The 16457-nt window shown below is 42.2% G+C and overlaps 1 protein-coding gene across 1 annotated transcript; it reads left to right on the top strand.

Annotated features, from left to right (window-relative positions):
- Positions 1-1646: 1646 nt before the first annotated feature.
- LOC119366435 (callose synthase 7-like) lies at positions 1647-13075 on the top strand. Its single transcript, XM_037632171.1, has 29 exons — positions 1647-1757; positions 1948-2279; positions 2363-2415; positions 2505-2565; positions 3210-3291; positions 3377-3426; positions 3509-3595; positions 3683-3787; positions 3898-3989; positions 4106-4187; positions 4271-4431; positions 4526-4652; positions 4751-4857; positions 4934-5018; positions 5117-5268; positions 5482-5591; positions 5672-5788; positions 5863-5928; positions 6047-6275; positions 6350-6467; positions 6756-6878; positions 8987-9105; positions 9197-9280; positions 10270-10382; positions 10460-10689; positions 11151-11954; positions 12070-12120; positions 12217-12402; positions 12644-13075. The coding sequence occupies exons 1-29, from the start codon at positions 1715-1717 to the stop codon at positions 12881-12883; spliced, it is 4209 nt and encodes a 1402-aa protein (XP_037488068.1). The 5' UTR covers positions 1647-1714; the 3' UTR covers positions 12884-13075.
- Positions 13076-16457: the final 3382 nt, after the last annotated feature.

The raw sequence follows: 16457 nt of genomic DNA, 5'->3' as shown, positions 1-16457 counted from the left end.
AGACCACCGATCCGCCTCGATCGCCGTCATCTCCACCACCGGCAGCCTCGCCGTCATTGCCACGGCCGACCTTCTTCTCCTCTTGGTCACCATGTTCCCATTACCAACATTGAAATAATCTTGCAAATTTATATCCGGCAAACTTACATTGTGGAAAGGACCACCACCGCTTCCGTTCACCGGTCACTAGTAGAAAAACGACTTTTAGTACCGGTTCGTAAGGACCTTTAGTATCGATTCTGGAACAAGCACTAAAGAGTGGGGACTAAAGGTCCCCCCTCTTTAGTCCCGGTTCAACATGAACCGGGACCAAAGGCCCACCACGTGGCACGAGGCGCGCCGTGGTCCGGGGGACCTTTAGTCCCGGTTGGTAAGGATTTTATTTATTTATTTTTTGAAATAAAGCAAAAACAGCCCGCGTATTGGGCCGGCACGACCTGCATACGACTAGAAACCCAATCTCTATTTGGGCCAGGATGCAGGCCCGTACGGCCTAGTAGGCCCCACAGGGCAGAAGACTTGCAATAGGCCCACAGAGGCCTGCTTAGAGAGGAGCTCGACACGGTAGCCGCGGCGGGGCTTATAAACCAGTGCGAGCTCCTATCATCTAGCGAGGTGGGACTAAACATTATGCACTGCAGGTGGCAGTGCACCACCTTTAGTACCGGTTGGTGGCCCCAGGCGGTACTAGGGGGGGGGGGTCTTTAGTACCGGTTGGAGCCACCAACCCGTACTAAAGGGTCTTTAGTACCGGTTGGAGCCACCAACCCGTACTAAAGGCCACCACCTTTAGTACCGGTTGGTGGCTCCAACCGGTACTAGGCCACCACCTCTTTAGTACTGGTTCATGGCGCGAACCGGTACTAAAGGTTCACCACGAACCGGTACTAATGAGCGCCGCCTGCCTGGCCGTTGGAACCGGCACTAATGGTCATATTAGTTCTGGTTCAATTGCAAACCGGGACTAATGAGTTCCACGTTAGACCCTTTTTCTACTGATGGGTGCATAATCCGCCGAAACACCTCGATCTGATTATCGTCAGTTAGCCCTGTCCTCGTCATTCACCAGTGTACGATGGTGTCAGTGCACGCGGCCACCTCCTCCACCGAGTAACCGATGGCGAGGGAATCGCAAAACATGTCCGAAGTTGTGGGTGATGCAACCTCCTTCGCCGCCCAGGCGTCGTCGTCTTCATCATCTGACTCGCCGCTGGAATCAGAAGCTGTGACAGCCCAAAAGCAGCCACGAATCCGTCGGCAGCCACCGGGCATGTCCGTTTCCCTGGTCGCCCAGCCGGACGCCCTAACAGTCAGCATGTAATCTAGATGTCCTATGGGACATGTATGCATTTGCATTCAATGGTTCGTATGTGTTTTTCTGAAAAAAATATGATCAAATTAAGTACATTTGAGAACTAACTTTAGATGTCTCCAATATGCAGCGACATGATCATTTGATTAGCGGGCGGAGGATGTCCAAAACAAATTTTGTTGAAGTTCGTACATTTTTGCATGTCTTCAGAAGTTTTGATAGAATGTGGGCTTTCTTATTATTAGCTTTCCAGGTATGGACTTGATCATTGAATTAAAAGATGTTACGTTTCTTTATTTGCCATATCATGTTTTTTCTTCCTTTTAGGCCATGGTAATTATTGCATGGAGCCCTTCTGGATCACTTTCTGCTATATTCGAACCAGCTGTTTTCAGAAATGTTATGACAATATTCGTGACAGCTGCGTTTCTAAACTTCCTTCAAGGTACAGATGCACTTTGAGTCTCCGGACCTTTGTGAATCTCGTAACCTTGCTTAGTTGTTTTATTTTAATTTTAAGCGGCCCTTGCTTACTTTCCTTTTGGCTTCTGAACAGAATTCGAAACTACTCTGGCTTTTATTCTGTATTCAGATGCTGCACGGTTTGTATAACTGGTCTCTTAAACTTTTTTCAGCCACACTTGAGATAGTTCTTAACTGGAAGGCTTGGAGGAGCCTAGTTTGCTCGCAGATGATACGGCATATTCTGAAATTTGTTGTAGCGATTGGCTGGTTGATAATTCTTCCAGTGACGTACACAAGTTCTATTCAAAATCCCACAGGCCTTATCAAGTTCTTCAGCAACTGGATCGGCAATTTCCAGTGTCAATCAATTTATAATGTTGCAGTTGCTCTTTACATGTTGCCGAACATTTTCAGTGCCTTGTTTTTCATATTTCTACCAATTCGAAGGAAACTGGAGCATTCAAATGCTCACGTTATTAGATTTCTTTTGTGGTGGACGCAGGTATATTTGATTAGATCTATCTACTTGACTTCTTAGTCGAACTGATTGTAGTGCTCGGTTCTGACATGTTTTTTACTAATCAGCCAAAATTATATGTTGCCCGAGGCATGTATGAGGACACATGTTCACTTCTTAAGTAACTCTCTGTCCCTCTCTGTCCCCCTCCCTCTTCCTCTCCCTCTTACCACCTTTGCCTAAAACTAAACACTTTTCTTCGTAAAATAGGTACACTACATTCTGGGTTCTATTGCTCATATGCAAGCTCGCCTTCAGTTATTATGTTGAGGTTGGTATAATCTAGCCAGTATAATAACATTTTTACTAGTTCAAGTATCACCATGGATTTATGATTGTTTGCTAAGGAAATTTATGATGTAATGGCTAGTATTTGCTCAAAATAATCCAGCAGTTTCTAGTTTGTTTTGCACTTTACTCAAATTTGTGTTCCATCCGTTTCAAAATAGATGTCCTCTTATAGAAAGTCAGCAGTCAACCTTTTTATCTTTGAACACTAACTAATTAAAAAACTCAAGAGTGGTTAGATAGAAATTGGTCCATTGGATATTCAATTAAAAATCATTTCCCATACTACTCCCGCTCCGACTGGAGTGGGGTAGGGAGGTGTTCGACATCATAGTGCATGGGACATGCACGGACATCTCCTACAGTCGGCAACACGGATGCTAACCAACTTGATTAATGTATCATGATTCATATGTATTATAATCTTTGGCTTTTGGCATATGTTGCCCTCCTCCGTGTTCTATATATACCCATGTTGGGCTGTATCAATTAAGTGCAAATCCTAAACGCCTTCAGTTGCTTATTTCCTTCTTGTCCCCGAGTGACCTCAATTTTTTTTTCCTCTTAAGCAGCTTGAAATACTGAAAGTGTACTGACATTATTTTGTGTTGTGATCACTGTTGGCAGATTTCTCCTCTAGTTGGACCTACCAAGACAATTATGTTTTTGGGACGGGGGAGATACATCTGGCACGAATTCTTTCCATACTGTAAGATTATGTTGTAGTGGTGCTTTATCAAATGTAATTCATTACATAAGGTTTCAAACACTGATAGGATGCTACTTTTTCACAGTGCAGCATAATTTAGGTGTTGTTTTTACTATATGGGCACCAGTTGTCATGGTATGTATCAATTCATGTGTTGTGTGTGTGGGAAAGGGGGGTGGGGTAAATACCAGGCTGATAATTTTAATTTTTCATATAGGTATACTTCATCGATACGCAAATATGGTATGCTATTTTTTCCACAGTATGTGGCGGAGTAAATGGTGCCTTCAGCCGCTTGGGAGAGGTTCGTACCATGTCTATTTTTACCCTTGGGAGTGTTGATGTTTTAGCTACTGCTAGTAAAGCTTGCAGAACGTTTACCTTCGTGCAGATCCGAACCCTTGGGATGTTAAGATCAAGATTCGAGGCAATCCCAAAAGCTTTTGGTAAAAATCTTGTGCCTACACATCGTAGTGAACCAAAGAGACATGAGCAGGTCCAAATTTTCTGAAATTTGTCAGAAATCGTCTTTCCGACATTCTTTTTGGCTGACACAGTAGCTGGTTAATTGTCTCGTCTAATATTTGTGTGAAATCTTTTCACCAGGATGACTGGACTTCGCGTATGGAAAAGAAGTTCTCTGACATATGGAATGCATTCATCATCTCTTTGCGAGAGGAAGACTTAATAAGCAATAGGTTTGTTGTTGCTGTTAGTGTTTTCTTTTTGTTAACATACTTTTGTTGTTGATGTTGGTCTCTTTCTTTTCTTTTTGTTAACATGCTTCTAAAATTGTTTTGCGTTTGCTTCTAAGCGAGAGAGATTTATTGGTTGTTCCCTCATCTGTGGGTGACACTAGCGTTACTCAGTGGCCTCCTTTCCTTCTCGCTCGCAAGGTACGCTCATTTAATTATTCACTTGTTTACCACTCGATTTTGTCTGAGGTAATACCATAATGCTCATGACTATGATGTCTTAGATTCCAATGGCACTTGATATCGCAAAGAGTGTCAAGAAAAGGGATGAAGAACTACTAAGGAGGATAAAACAGGATCCATACACCTATTATGCCGTAATAGAGTGTTACGAGACATTGTTAGATATTCTGTACAGCCTTATAGCAGAAACAAGTGATATGAAGTAAGGCATAACGTGTTTCTTCTAAAAAACTAATTTAGTATGTGCTTATGTCGCTAACTAATTGATTTACTATTCCATTGTTTCATGGATACAGAGTTCTTGATCAAATACGTGAGAGTCTTGAAGAGAGCATACGCAACCTGTCACTTGTGAGAGATTTCCGATTGGATGAACTTCATCTGCTAAGCGATAAATTCAATAAGCTGCTAAGTCTACTATTGGTACTGATAAGTAACGTTCTTTTGATTTCTTAGCAAGAGATATTTTTCATACAATATTTCCATTTCAACACTACAAAAACTGTTCAATCGATTTACAGGAAATTGAGCAAGAGGGGAATGACACTACAATAATGACACAGATTGCCAATCTATTACAAGATACAATGGAAATCATCACACAAGATATCATGAAGAACGGAAAAGGGTAAGACCTATGCTGATTGCCGAAATGTGCACCTTCAGGAATAAGTTTTGACAACCAACTTTCTTGCAAATCCCAGTATTTTGAAGGATGAGAACAGAGAGAGTCAACTATTTGCAAATATAAATCTGGACTCAATAAAGGATGAAGCTCGGAGGGAAAAGGTCATTTATCTTTTTAGCAACTTATTTCAATACCAGTAATTTCTATAAGTTTTCAAATAGTAGTGTCCTCATTATCTATTGGAATTCTGTGTTCACAGTGTGTTAGGCTTCGATTGTTGCTGACAACTACAGAATCTGCAATTTATGTACCAATAAACTTGGAAGCTCGACGCAGGATGACATTCTTTGCAAACTCACTATTTATGAAGATGCCAAAGGCTCCACAGGTCAGCAGCATGATGTCCTTCAGGTAAGAGACCCAACTTGCTAGCCCTCCACCTTATTCTTTCACCAATCCTTTTTTGTTTCTTGGCACGTAGTTAATTCAATTTTGAACTGTTAGGTGAACTCACCTATAGATTTCTCTGCTAGTTTTGTTTTTTCTGACACTTTGATCGTACTGCTCTAAGATTATTTTTTGCTGGAGAATATCCAATTAACAGCATTTCTGTTTTCACATCAGTGTTCTAACTCCGTACTTCAAAGAGGAGGTGCTCTTTTCGACAGAAGATCTTCATAAAAAAAATGAGGATGGGATATCCATCCTTTTCTATTTACAGAAAATATATCCAGGTCATGTATCTCACAGTTGTGTAGGTTGATTATCTTCTGCTGTCAGTAAATGCTCACAATGAACTATTGCATGCTAACAGATGAATGGAAGAATTTGTTTGAGCGCATAAAACCTAAGGATGAGGAGTCCCGTAAATCAATGATGGAGGAGATCTCACTCTGGGCATCTTATAGGGGACAAACACTCACCAGAACTGGTAAAGTCACTAACTCTCTTGTGTTGAATGAACGAACATCTATCTTGCTATCTAACTTTGTTTTATTGTGCTAGTGAGAGGAATGATGTACTACAGGAGGGCGCTTGAGATTCAATGTAGTCAAGATAAAAATGGCATTGGTTAGATTAACTTTTGTTTCTCCATGATTTATTTTTCATTTTTTCCAAATACGCCCATGATTTTTGTTCCATTCTTTGCAAATCTGCATATGTTTTTGAGTCCATTAGTATGTTGCAGCTAAATTGGATCGCCAGAGAACTAAATTGGATCGCCAGAGAACTAAATTGGATCACCAGAGAACAAATTCATCCTATCAAGAGGGTGAATCCATTGCAGATATGGACCTGGCCATTGTTGATATCAAATTCACCTATGTTGTCTCTTGTCAAGTCTATGGCATGCAAAAAGTATCCAAGGATCCCAAAGAGAAAGCTCGCTATCTGAACATCCTTAACCTCATGATGATGTACAAAATCTAACGCATTCATTTCTCTTAAATATTAAGGTTACTACAATCCATCTGATATTTAAAATGCACAGGTACCCGTCATTGCGGATTGCTTATATTGACGAGGTAGAAGCTCCGAATACAGATGGAATGACAGAGAAGACTTATTATTCTGTTCTTGTCAAAGGAGTGGGTGACAAGTATGATGAGGTACTTACTGAATATAAAGATAAATATTTTCACTTAACATCATTTGCACAAAATCTTTACCCCATTTTTCTAATTAAAGGTAGAATACTTCATTTATTATGTTCCTTTTCTAGATAATATTTTTAAAACAAAAATTACACTTGTATGTGGGTAGTAGTTTCTCATCATATTTTACTCACCGATTGTTGTATACAGACAGAAACTCATGTAAAGCAGCAACTGGCCATCTGTTGCATATGCATCTTTATTTCAGTGACATTTTTATATTTTGTGCTAAACTTGATTTAGGAAATTTACCGCATCAAGCTTCCTGGCAAACCCACAAATATTGGGGAGGGAAAACCTGAAAATCAAAATCATGCCATAATATTCACCAGGGGAGAAGCACTCCAGCTCATTGATATGAATCAGGTACAGTTTCCATTTTCACATTGTGTGTATTCAGTTTCATGCGTCAACCAGTTTATCAGCTTTGTTTGTCGAAGAAGGCCCAACCAGGCCAACAATTTAGGCTTATGTGGTCTGCAGCTGTGACTTGGTTCACTCCTATGAGTCCTTGGCATCTTCACTCGGATCCATCAGCTATTTGTGAATTGGGAACGCTTGGGTGCGGCGCACCGGCCGAAATTCGGCCGGACGCGTCCACGCACGCAGCGCTCCAGCCTTTCAGTTTGCGACACGTAAGGACAGTGGACCCACCCACGTGCGAACCAAATATCATGACTTATCCCTTTCTCTTCATTCTCCTCTGCCCCTTTCTTCCACCTCCAGCCACCGCGGCTCTGCTCCTCCACAACCTCCTCACGCAGCTCACAGGTGTCGCCGAAGGGCAAAAAGCGGAGCTCGCCGCAGTCGGCCTCCATCCCAGGCTCCAGCTCCTCGCAGGCCTCGGCCACGGCCGTGAGCGGCTGCTCCATCCCCTGCCGTGCAGCCACACGGCCGCCGCTGTCACACATCTGCTCGGAGCTCGCCGGTGATCCTAGTAGCTGCGTAGCGACCATGGTGGCGCCTTGGTACGAGCGAGTGCTGTTTTTGGGGAGTGCACGGCGATGTTGCAGTCCTGGCACCCATGGTCGCCGCTGTTGGGGGTGTCGTATCCCGGCGAACCTGCAAGCGAGGCATTGTAGAACCTGCTACAGAACCCGTGTGCTGCAACTGCTAAAAAAAAGCTTCAACCTCTATACGAAAAGCTTCAACCATATATACAGAAAGCTGCAAACCTTCAGTGCTATCGAGGAAAGCTACAACCGTTTACAGGAAATGCTACAATCTTTGACGAAAAAAGCTTCAATCGAACAATAAAGGAAGCTTTCACCCAGGCGCTGCTCAAAACGAAAAAAAGTTCAATCGTTTACAGAAAAGCTTCTATCGTAGAGGAAAAAAGCTTCAACCTTTGAGAGAGAAAGCTACAACCAGACTCTGCACAATCAGTGAAGTTGCAACCGTTCGACAAAGAAAGTTTTGAAATCGTATGTGCAAAAAAAGTTTCAATCGTTTACAGAAAAGCTTCAACCGTAGAGGAAAAAAGCTTCAACCTTTGAGAGAGAAAGCTAGACTCTGCACAATCAGAGAAGTTGCAACCATTCGACAGAGAAAGCTTTGAATCGTATGTGCGAAAAAAGTTTCAATCGTTTACAGAAAAGCTTCTACCGTAGAGGAAAAAAGCTTCAACCTTTGAGAGGGAAAGCTAGACTCTGCACAATCAGAGAAGTTGCAACCATCGCAGCGCTATTTTCCGGCGAACCGTCGCCACCAGAGCGTGGCCGTCATGCACTGGAATTGCGAGCGGTGGCACCGGAGCTACAAGGCTGCATCCATGGGCGCACACTGCTGCATCAACGGAGGTGAGAAACGCACAAAGGCGACATATGTGTGGACGGCGACCAGCGGCGAGGGCGGCGACCGGCGGTGAGGGCGACCGGCGGTGAGGAGGCGAGGCGGTTGGCGTGCGCGGAGGCGTCGACCCATGTGCGAGGCAGACCTCCCCCTTTTTCCGTGCGAGAGGTTGAAGATGGGAGGTGGGGAACGAAGGGATCTGACGGCTCAGGGGGGCCAGATCGGACGGCTCGGGCTTGACCGGCCCAACCGTTGGGCCGGTGCGCCGGCGCAAAAACTGGGTACAGCTAACGACACTTGGTCGACATTGTCCAAACACACTCAAAACAGTCTCACTATCCAGTTGTACTACTGGATCGTGTTCATTTGCTGCCGCACACTCTTTTCTGCCCAAAAACACTAAAAGTCATGTTCACATGCAACCATACAGAACAATCTCTTAAATTGTGACATCTAAGTCTTGAGCCCAATGCTGGTTATAATACCAATACCATGCTAGCTGCAAAGAGAAACAACGATAATATGAATTGTGGCCCAGCTGGTCAATATATGCATGTAGGTGTCATAGGGAAACCATGTGGAGTCAGTTAGAACTAACCTATAGGTCCTAAACTATTCTTACATACTGAACTAACAGGACAATGTTAATAAATTAATGGTAACTATTGCCTTTTTACTAGTAGGATAATTACCTCGAAGAGGCATTTAAAATGAGAAATGTGCTGGAGGAGTTCGAGAGTACCAAATATGGACAGAGCAAACCCACTATATTAGGTCTCCGGGAGCATATTTTTACTGGAAGGTATATCCATCTATCCAACGTTCTGTCCAATTATGCTTGTTCATCCATTTATGATATATTTTTATGTAAGTAACATTTTGTTTTTATCTAGTGTTTCATCACTTGCTTGGTTTATGTCAAATCAAGAGACCAGCTTTGTTACGATTGGACAGCGAGTTCTGGCAAATCCTCTCAAGTATGTAACATTATTTTCATTTTCGTAGAGAAACTATTAATCCAATGCTTTTTAGTTAGAATGGGAAAAAAATTTGAGTTGGCTGTCAGTTCCACTATCTCGTTTTGGTCAAACCAAGTCCACGACCATGGGAGTATTTGTAATTCACTTCAGATTTAGCTTGCGAGGAATTCATGCCAAAAAAACTTCCTTTACATACTTAAAGTCTTAGACATTAATAAAGTTTATTAAATTATGTACATGCTTAATGCTTTACACTAAATTCGCAATTTGTCAAATACAGTTGTCCTCTAGTAAGAATAGTATAATGTGCTACAAAGAAGGCAAGAACTTTGGATTTGTCTTTAAGGAGAACATAAGTCTGATATAAAAGAGTTAAAGCATTGCTACTTATGGTTAGACAAAAGAGAAGAGCTAACTGTGATTTGTATCCTCTTAAGGCCATAACAATTCAAGTTCCAGGCACTTTGTAGCTAAAATGTACTTTTGCTCTAACCACGACTTGAAACTTTGCTGAAATTTATAATAAAACCATGTTTTCATTAAGTGACACTTGTATGTGGCCAGGGATACTCTAGAATCTTGATTTACTTGTAGCTGCTAAGATGGTCCGCCTAGTCCTGATAATTTGCTGGGAAGCCTGGTAATCTTGATTTACTCGCTGTGATCTCGTCAACTTATGTCAACTAGACTATTATGAATTCAGGGAATATGAAGGTTTAGTGAGTGGGAAAATAAAGAAATTCAAGATCGTTTGAAAATTGCTGCACAAATATGTCAGACCATGTTGGACAACCGTACTATGTACAAAGGCAACTAACAGTATTACGAGATGAAAGCAAGGATCACTCAACTTTTTGTCATGTTGTTAAATAGTTTTGTTCAATCCTTTCTCATGTTTGTATGTTTATTTATGTATGCAAGATGCACATTTTCTTTTGATCATGAGGCTTTGTGTCCCTCTAACTCATTGTGATGTACCACTGCAGGGTTCGGTTCCATTATGGCCATCCTGATATTTTTGATAGACTCTTCCATATTACTAGGGGTGGCATAAGTAAAGCTTCCAAGACTATAAATTTAAGTGAAGATATATTTTCAGGTAAGTCTACACCTCTTGCCAACATTTTGCAGTTATCCTTTACTGAAAATGCATTTACTGAATTTAATGTTTCTTAGGTTTTAATTCAACAATGAGAGGAGGAAATATCACACATCATGAGTATATGCAAGTTGGTAAAGGACGTGATATGGGAATGAATCAAATTTCAAGCTTTGAAGCTAAGGTTGCCAATGGCAATGGTGAACAAACATTGAGTCGTGACATCTATCGTCTTGGACGCAGATTTGACTTCTACAGAATGCTATCTTTCTACTTCACTACAGTTGGCTTTTATTTCAGTAGCATGGTAAGAATAAATTAACTTCAGATATCAAGGAGGAACATTTTCTGTAAATAATGCCTAGGCTATCTCCTTTTTGATGCATTTTTTAGTGGACTGTAGGTAGCTAGGAGAGAACCATGGTGAATATTTATTTAAAATCCAAATTATGAGAGTTATTTATAGATCAAAAAATCCTGTGAAAGAAAACAGGAGAATTTGGTGGAGATGATCGAAGTTCAAGCTATTTATATCATCATGCACCAGTATGTTAAAATGGTTAAGCACCAATATCATCATTTGAATGAAAATCAACAATGTTTGGCATCATTAATACGATTTCCTTAAAATGGTCACTCTCAGGATTTCAGTTAATATCATTAATACGATTTCCTTAAAATGGTCACTCTCAACAGGACAACACTTATTATGTGTTCATTCTGCATACAGGTATTTTGGGATACTGACTCCATAGTTCCTCCTTTCAGGTTACTGTACTTACAGTCTATGTATTTTTGTATGGGAGGTTATATCTCGTCTTGAGTGGTCTGGAAAAGTCTATTTTGCTGGATCCACGTATTCAGGAGAATATCGAGCCTCTTCAAAATGTGCTCGCTTCACAGTCAGTTTTCCAGCTTGGTTTGCTGCTTGTCCTCCCAATGGTCGTGGAAGTGGGCTTAGAGAAGGGATTTCGCACAGCATTAGGAGAGTTCATCATCATGCAGCTTCAGCTGGCCTCTGTGTTCTTCACATTCCAGCTTGGCACCAAAACACACTACTACGGGCGGACAATTCTCCATGGTGGCGCCAAATACATACCTACAGGACGTGGGTTTGTTGTGTACCATGCAAAGTTTGCTGAAAATTATCGCATGTACTCCCGAAGCCACTTTGTTAAAGGACTTGAGCTGTTAATACTTCTGGTTGTATATCTAGCCTATGGAAGGTCGTACCGCACCAACTCGAGCTTGTACCTATTTGTCACCTTCTCCATATGGTTCATGGTGGCATCTTGGCTGTTTGCACCATTTATCTTCAATCCATCATGCTTTGAGTGGCAGAAGACGGTTGATGACTGGACAGATTGGAGGAAGTGGATGGGTAACCGTGGGGGTATCGGTATGTCTGGAGATCAAAGCTGGGAGGCTTGGTGGAGAAGTGAGCAGGCGCACCTCAGGAAAACCAGTGTTCGTGCTCTCATCTTGGAAATCCTCATGTCTCTTCGTTTCTTGATCTACCAGTATGGTATTGTGTATCATCTCAAAATTGCACGCCACAACACAAGCATTCTGGTACTTTCTCTACATAACTAAGATGTGCTTTAATCAATTTGTACTAGTTCATTACAGCCTGGTTGCAGTGTATCCTAATGGATGTATTTTTCATTTCCTATGGATCCACCTCTAGGTGTATGGGTTGTCATGGCTGGTTATGCTGACGGTTCTAATAGTATTGAAGGTAAGGCTTTGGCATTTCGTTTAATTTTGATCAGTTACCTGTCTCCAATGGACGCATAACATTTGGATCTGGATGTTGTACCTCAATTCTCTTCAGATGGTTTCCATAGGACGGCAGAAATTTGGGACAGATCTTCAGCTTATGTTCCGCATCATCAAGGGCATTCTCTTTCTTGGCTTTGTCACTGTGATGGCGGTCCTATTTGCTATAGGCGGCCTAACAATTACTGATGTATTGGCTTGTACTCTCGGGTTCCTACCAACTGGTTGGTGTATTCTTCTGGTGAGTAAAACCCTCTGTTTATCTACTATTAATTTTGAGCTTTAATTTGTATGTATATGCAACAAAAAAATGTCTACCTGCTCATGAGCGTGCGAACAAGCACAGAACCAGAAAACAACACTGACTAATTAATTAATTAATTCTCTACTAGTTAACGGACTGAAAAGCTCATTATTGATCAGAAGCAAACTCAAGTAGCATGTATGCATACATATGTTGAGCCTTCCTTCCTTCTTCGCAGATTGGGCAAGCATGCGCTCCAATGATCGAGAGGACTATACTGTGGGACTCCATCCAGGAGCTAGGGAGGGCATATGACAACATCATGGGTCTCATCCTCTTCCTTCCCATCGGCTTCTTGTCGTGGTTTCCCTTTGTCTCAGAGTTCCAGACACGGTTGCTCTTCAACCAGGCCTTCAGCCGGGGCCTCCAGATCTCAAGGATCCTTGCCGGAAAGAAGGACATTGGGGAGTTCGAATGAATGACCAGTTCATCTTTCATTTCCCTCCCTAGCTAGTTTCTCTGAGATGTCATTGACCTTTAAAGAACGTATGGATAGTAGGCCATGGTATATATTGACCTCGCTCCCATTTATATTTTGCCAAGAAAATTTTACGGTGCATTATAATACACCAGATCATGTGTATTATATGGGCGATCTAACGGATGAGAATAACTGGGCCTTTTTGAACCCAAGGGTATTTTTGACCTAAAAGTTTTTGCACCTTTAATCGGCCCAATTAAGTCCAGGGGTATTCCCGTCCTAAATTTTTCGATTAAATTAGTTACATTAATAAAACACTTTATTATAGAGGTCCAATCATCATGCGTACTCTTTTGAATTTCGGTTCGGGCGGTTCGTCCTCTCTCCTCCTCTCGAGAGCTAATCTCGGCACCCTCGATCGCCGCCGATCGCCTCCGGCGCCCTCGATCGCCGCCGATCGACCCCGGCTCCCTCGATCGCCGCCGATCGCACTCGCCGTGTCACTCCTTCCTCCTGCTCCTACTCCCCCCGCCCCCCTTCCATCGCAAGTCACCCCACTCGGGTCGCGGCGCCAGATCTTCCGACGAGCCTCCCCTCCTTCCCCAAGCGGATGCCACCTTCCCCGACCCAAGAGGCCACATCATCCTCATCGACGTGCATCAACTTTTTCACGCCGGATCTTCGCTGTAAGTGCCTAGCCATCTCAAATCTTTGCTGGTCCCTTATGCATATAGTACCAATAAGGGTCAGATTTGATTAGGGTTTAGGATATGTCATGTGAGGTTTAGGGTTTATGGTTTCAGAAAGTTGTGACGAGATTTCGATTGAAAGGGGGTATAAGTTGGATTTAGATAGGACATGTTGATGTAGTTAGTTAGGGTTTATAGTTTTAGAAAGTTATGACAAGATTTTGATTCAAAGGAAGTGTAAGTCGGATTTAGCTAGGACATATTGAAGGACTTAGTTAGGGTTGTGTGGCATGAGAAAGTTGTCAGCAGATTTGGATTCAAAGAAAGTTATTTTGGATTTAGTTAGGAGATGCTTTTGAATTGAGTTTCGAGATATTTTGGATTTAGTTTGGAGATAATTATTTTTGTATGGAGTTTGGAGTTATTTTTGATTTAGTTAGGAGATAATTTGGATTTAGTTAGGTGATAATTTTGGATTTAGTTAGGACACAATTTTGAATGGAGTTTGGAGATAATTGATCTATCAGGGTGGATCTATCAGGGGACTTGAAAGATTCGTGCGCTTTGGATTTAGTTAGGAGATCATCAGTTACAGCAAGTACAATCAATTAAATATTTCTGGATTTAGTCAGGGCATATTTTATACTTACGGACAACTTTTGAAGGACTGGGTTTGGTACATGAATCCGATATGAAAAATTAAATCAGTTATTTAAGCAGAGTAGTGCATAATTATTATGTACGCTATCCATCCGTAACATTGACTATCTGTTTTTGTTGGCAGCATAACGACATGGATGATAAAGGCAACGATGGCAAAAACTTGGGGAATACAGGCAAGGATGACAAGGACATGGGTGATAGATGAAACAAATGCAAAGGAATGGATGGTATGTGCACGGATGATAATGGTAATGAGGATGCAGGCAAGGATGGCATAGACCTGGATGATGTACACATGCAAGGTAAAGGAATTGATAATAAAGGCATCGATGGTTCAGATCTGAATGAGTGTATGGAATACATTGAGATTGTGAACAAGACTTTCAGGACTGAGGAAGAAGCCTACATGTTCTACGTAGGCTTTGCAAGAAAAAAAAGGGTTTGCTGTTAGAAAGGATGATCTGAAGTACAGGGGTCCGGGTCTGAAAAAAAATGCATACAGAAGGACATACAAGTGCTGCAAACAAGGATGGCGGACCCTTAAGCACTTTAACAGAGCTGAAAGAAAAATAACACCGAGGGGTCTTTCTCGGTGTGGGTGTCCCACTCTTTTTCAAGTTGAGCTACAAGATAGCAGTGGCCTCTGGTTCGTCAAGAATTTTGAGGACAAGCAGAACCATTTGTTTGTCCCTGCTGACCTGACTCCCTACTTATCGGCTCATCGTAGAATGACTGACGCACAAAAGGCCGATGTCATCGAGTATGCTGTTGGTGGACTTCGAACACATCAGATTATGAATGTAATGGAGAAGAATGCCAGAGGTCCCGACAAGCTTGGATTTATAGATCAAGACCTATACAACCATGTTTCAATCCAGAAGAAGCGCAAGATAGAAGGCAGTGACGCTAGATATTTGCTCACCTATATGATTGCACAGAAAAAAGCAGACCCTGAATTCTTTTTCAAATACACAAAAGACAAAGAAGGCCATTTGAGGAACATATTCTGGGCTGATTCACAATCCCAGATTGACTATGTTGCCTTTGGTGGTGTCGTGGTGTTCGACAGTACATACCAGTCTAACAAGTACAGGCTTCCGTTTGTTCCATTTGTTGGTCTGAACCATCACCGCAGCACAATTTTGTTTGGGGTCGGTCTAGTGTCAGACGAGACAGTTGCATCACACCAGTGGCTTCTTCATGTATTTTTGGAGGCAATGTCCCAAAAGGGACCCATTTTAGCAATCACCGATGGGGACGGTTCACTGGCTAAAGCAATAGCTACTGTCTGGACTGGAACAGATCATCGTTTGTGCACGTGGCATATCGAGGAGAATATGGTGATGCACCTCCGCAAGAAAAAGCTTGAGGAATTTAGGGAATTCATTTACCGTCGTTGGGATGTTGACGAGTTTGAGAAAATATGGGAGGCTTATAAGGTTCGGTTCAAAATAAAACCAACGGGGAAGAGGTCGTCATGGGTTAACAGGATGTACAAGTTGCGACACAAATGGGCTGCTTTGTACACAAAGGGTAGATATTTCCTATGCATGATGAGTAATCAGAGGAGTGAGTCTCTCAACTCATGGCTTCATGTGCACCTGAACAGGAAGATGCAGCTTGCTGATTTGTTGCAGCATGATGAGCACTGTGTATCCATAATGCGTATGATTAAAGCAACGTTAGACGTAGTAGTGACACATACGATACCCTTCACTAAGCTGAATGCACACCCTCTGGAGATTACTGCCTCTTATATTTATACAACTGTGATGTTTCCAAAGGTAAAGCGTCAGATTGTCGAAGGGGCAAATTGGCAGGTCACGGACCGGGTAGCGTGTGATGCTTTGGTCGTGTTTGGAGTTTTGCGCAAAGCCCCATATGATAAAGTCCCATATGACAGGGATGCTATAGAATTACAAGGTAAGGAAGGTAAGGATGCTGAGTTCTTGCATGCAAATAAATTGGATGCTGAGGATCCCAATGACATGGAAGGTAAGGATGCTAAGGACTTGCATGCAAAAACTTGGATGCTGAGGATCCCAATGACTTGGAAGGTAAGGATGCTAAGGACTTGCATGCAAAAAACTTGGATGCTGAGAATCCCAATGACTTGGAAGGCAAGGATGGTGTGGACTTGCATGCAAAAAACCTGGATGCTAAGGATCTCAATGACTTGGAAGGTAAGGACAGTTGATACGTCTCCAACGTATCTACTT

Source organism: Triticum dicoccoides, chromosome 2B (genome assembly GCF_002162155.2).
Source record: "Triticum dicoccoides isolate Atlit2015 ecotype Zavitan chromosome 2B, WEW_v2.0, whole genome shotgun sequence".
In the NCBI taxonomy this organism is placed as follows: domain Eukaryota; kingdom Viridiplantae; phylum Streptophyta; class Magnoliopsida; order Poales; family Poaceae; genus Triticum; species Triticum dicoccoides.
Note: the sequence above shows the minus strand (reverse complement) of the source record. Positions and strands in the feature narration are given on the sequence as shown.